Source organism: Anneissia japonica, unplaced genomic scaffold, assembly GCF_011630105.1.
Source record: "Anneissia japonica isolate Jap-2015-1 unplaced genomic scaffold, ASM1163010v1 scaffold4559_len7000_cov94, whole genome shotgun sequence".
NCBI classification, from domain to species: domain Eukaryota; kingdom Metazoa; phylum Echinodermata; class Crinoidea; order Comatulida; family Comatulidae; genus Anneissia; species Anneissia japonica.
The window spans coordinates 4,169-6,857 of record NW_022748480.1 but is presented as its reverse complement, the minus strand read 5'-3'; the positions used below and the strand labels follow the sequence as shown (position 1 = coordinate 6,857).

At 35.3% G+C, this 2,689-nt stretch overlaps 1 protein-coding gene across 1 annotated transcript; it reads left to right on the top strand.

The window, feature by feature from the left end:
• The first annotated feature begins 39 nt into the window (after window positions 1–39).
• On the top strand, window positions 40–2,460 carry LOC117120896. The gene is made up of 2 exons (XM_033265993.1): window positions 40–658; window positions 1,007–2,460. The coding sequence occupies exons 1-2, from the start codon at window positions 95–97 to the stop codon at window positions 1,769–1,771; spliced, it is 1,329 nt and encodes a 442-aa protein (XP_033121884.1). The 5' UTR covers window positions 40–94; the 3' UTR covers window positions 1,772–2,460.
• Window positions 2,461–2,689: the final 229 nt, after the last annotated feature.

The window sequence follows — 2,689 nt, the reverse complement described above, 5'->3', positions numbered from 1 at the left end:
ATCTTTGAGTACAGCTTCATTTGTAGTTCACCTGTTTAGTAATGCACCACAACTTAATATCGTTATCTTTAGAAATTGTATTACAGGTGCTGTTATGAATAATGTGATCAGAGAGTGCTTAAATAGAAGAGTAAAGTTGGAATTACAGCAGCTGGGTTTCTTTGGTACTGATCTAAGTGACATTGATGGTTCTTCATTTGCATCCTTATTCATTTCACCAAAACTAAATATACTTGGCATGTATAATTGTAGTTTATCAAGTGTTATTCTGAATGATATGATTGAAGAATGTTCTAGTAGAGGAGTCAAGTTGGAATTAAAGTTGCTAGCTATCAGTGATAATAATCTCAGTAACATTGATGGGTCTTCATTTGCATCCTTATTCATTACGTCTAAACTGTGTAAACTTGGCATGAATAATTGCAGTTTATCAGGCGTTACTATGAATGATATGATTAGAGAGTGTTCTAGCAGAGGAGTCGAGTTGGAATTAGTGGAGCTTTATGTCAGTGGTAATAATCTCAGTAACCTTGATGGGTCTTCATTTGCATCCTTATTCATTACGTCTAAACTGAGTAAACTGGTCATGAATAACTGTAATCTATCATGTGTGGTTATGAACGATGTGATTAGAGTGTGTTCTAGCAGAGGAGTCAAGTTTGAATTAGAGTTGCTAGCTATCAATGATAATAATCTCAGTAACATTGATGGGTCTTCATTTGCATCCTTATTCATTACGTCTAAACTGTGTAAACTTAGCATGAATAATTGCAGTTTATCAGGCGTTATTATGAATGATACGATTAGAGAGTGTTTTAACAGAGGAGTCAAGTTGGAATTAGAGGTGCTAGATATCAGTGATAATAATCTCAGTAACATTGATGGGGCTTCATTTGCATCCTTATTCATTACTTCTAAACTGAGTAAACTGTTCATGTATGACTGTAATCTATCATGTGTGGTTATGAACGATATGATTAGAGAGTGTTCTAGCAGAGGAGTCGAGTTGGAATTAGTGGAGCTTTATGTCAGTGGTAATAATCTCAGTAACATTGATGGGTCTTCATTTGCATCCTTATTCATTACTTCTAAACTGAGTAAACTGGTCATGAATAACTGTAATCTATCATGTGTGGTTATGAACGATATGATTAGAGAGTGTTCTAGCAGAGGAGTCGAGTTGGAATTAGAGGAGCTTTATGTCATTGGTAATAATCTCAGTAACATTGATGGGGCTTCATTTGCATCCTTATTCATTACGTCTAAACTGAATATGCTTGGCATGAACAATTGCAGTTTATCAGGCGTTATTATGAATGATATGATTAGAGAGTGTTCTAGCAGAGGAGTCGAGTTGGAATTAGTGGAGCTTTATGTCAGTGATAATAATCTCAGTAACATTGATGGGGCTTCATTTGCATCCTTATTCATTACTTCTAAACTGAGTAAACTGTTCATGTATGACTGTAATCTATCATGTGTGGTTATGAACGATATGATTAGAGAGTGTTCTAGCAGAGGAGTCAAGTTGGAATTAGAGTTGCTAGCTATCAATGATAATAATCTCAGTAACATTGATGGGTCTTCATTTGCATCCTTATTCATTACTTCTAAACTGAGTGAACTGTTCATGTATAACTGTAATCTATCATGTGTGGTTATGAACGATATGATTAGAGAGTGTTCTAGCAGAGGAATCAAGTTGGAATTAGAGTTGCCAGCTATCAATGATAATAATCTCAGTCACATTGATGGGGCTTCATTTGCATAATTATTCATTACGTCTAAACTGAATATGCTTGGCATGAATAATTGCAGTTTATCAGGCGTTACTATGAATGATATGATTAGAGAGTGTTTTAACAGAGGAGTCAAGTTGGAATTAGTGGAGCTTAGTGTCAGTGGTATTAATCTCAGTAACACTGATGGGTCTTCATTTGCATCCTTATTCATTACTTCTAAACTGAGTAAACTGTTCATGTATAACTGTAATCTATCATGTGTGGTTATGAACGATATGATTAGAGAGTGTTCTAGCAGAGGAGTCGAGTTGGAATTAGTGGAGCTTATATGACAGTGGTAATAATCTCAGTAACATTGATGGGTCTTTATTTGCATCCTTATTCATTACGTCTAAACTGAATATGCTTGGCATGAATAATTGCAGTTTATCAGGCGTTACTATGAATGATATGATTAGAGAGTGTTCTAGCAGAGGAGTCGAGTTGGAATTAGTGGAGCTTTATGTCAGTGGTAATAAACTCAGTAACATTGATGGGTCTTCATTTGCATCCTTATTCATTACGTCTAAACTGAGTAAACTGGTCATGAATAACTGTAATCTATCATGTGTGGTTATGAACGATATGATTAGAGAGTGTTCTAGCAGAGGAGTCGAGTTGGAATTAGAGGAGCTTTATGTCAGTGGTAATAATCTCAGTAACATTGATGGGGCTTCATTTGCATTTTATTCATTACGTCTTAACTGAATATGCTTGGCATGAACAATTGCAGTTTATCAGGCGTTATTATGAATGATATGATTAGAGATAGTTCTAGCAGAGGAGTCGAGTTGGAATTAGTTGAGCTTTATGTCAGTGATAATAATCTCAGTAACATTGATGGGGCTTCATTTGCATCTTTATTCATTACGTCTAAACTGAGTAAACTGGTCATGAATAACTGTAAT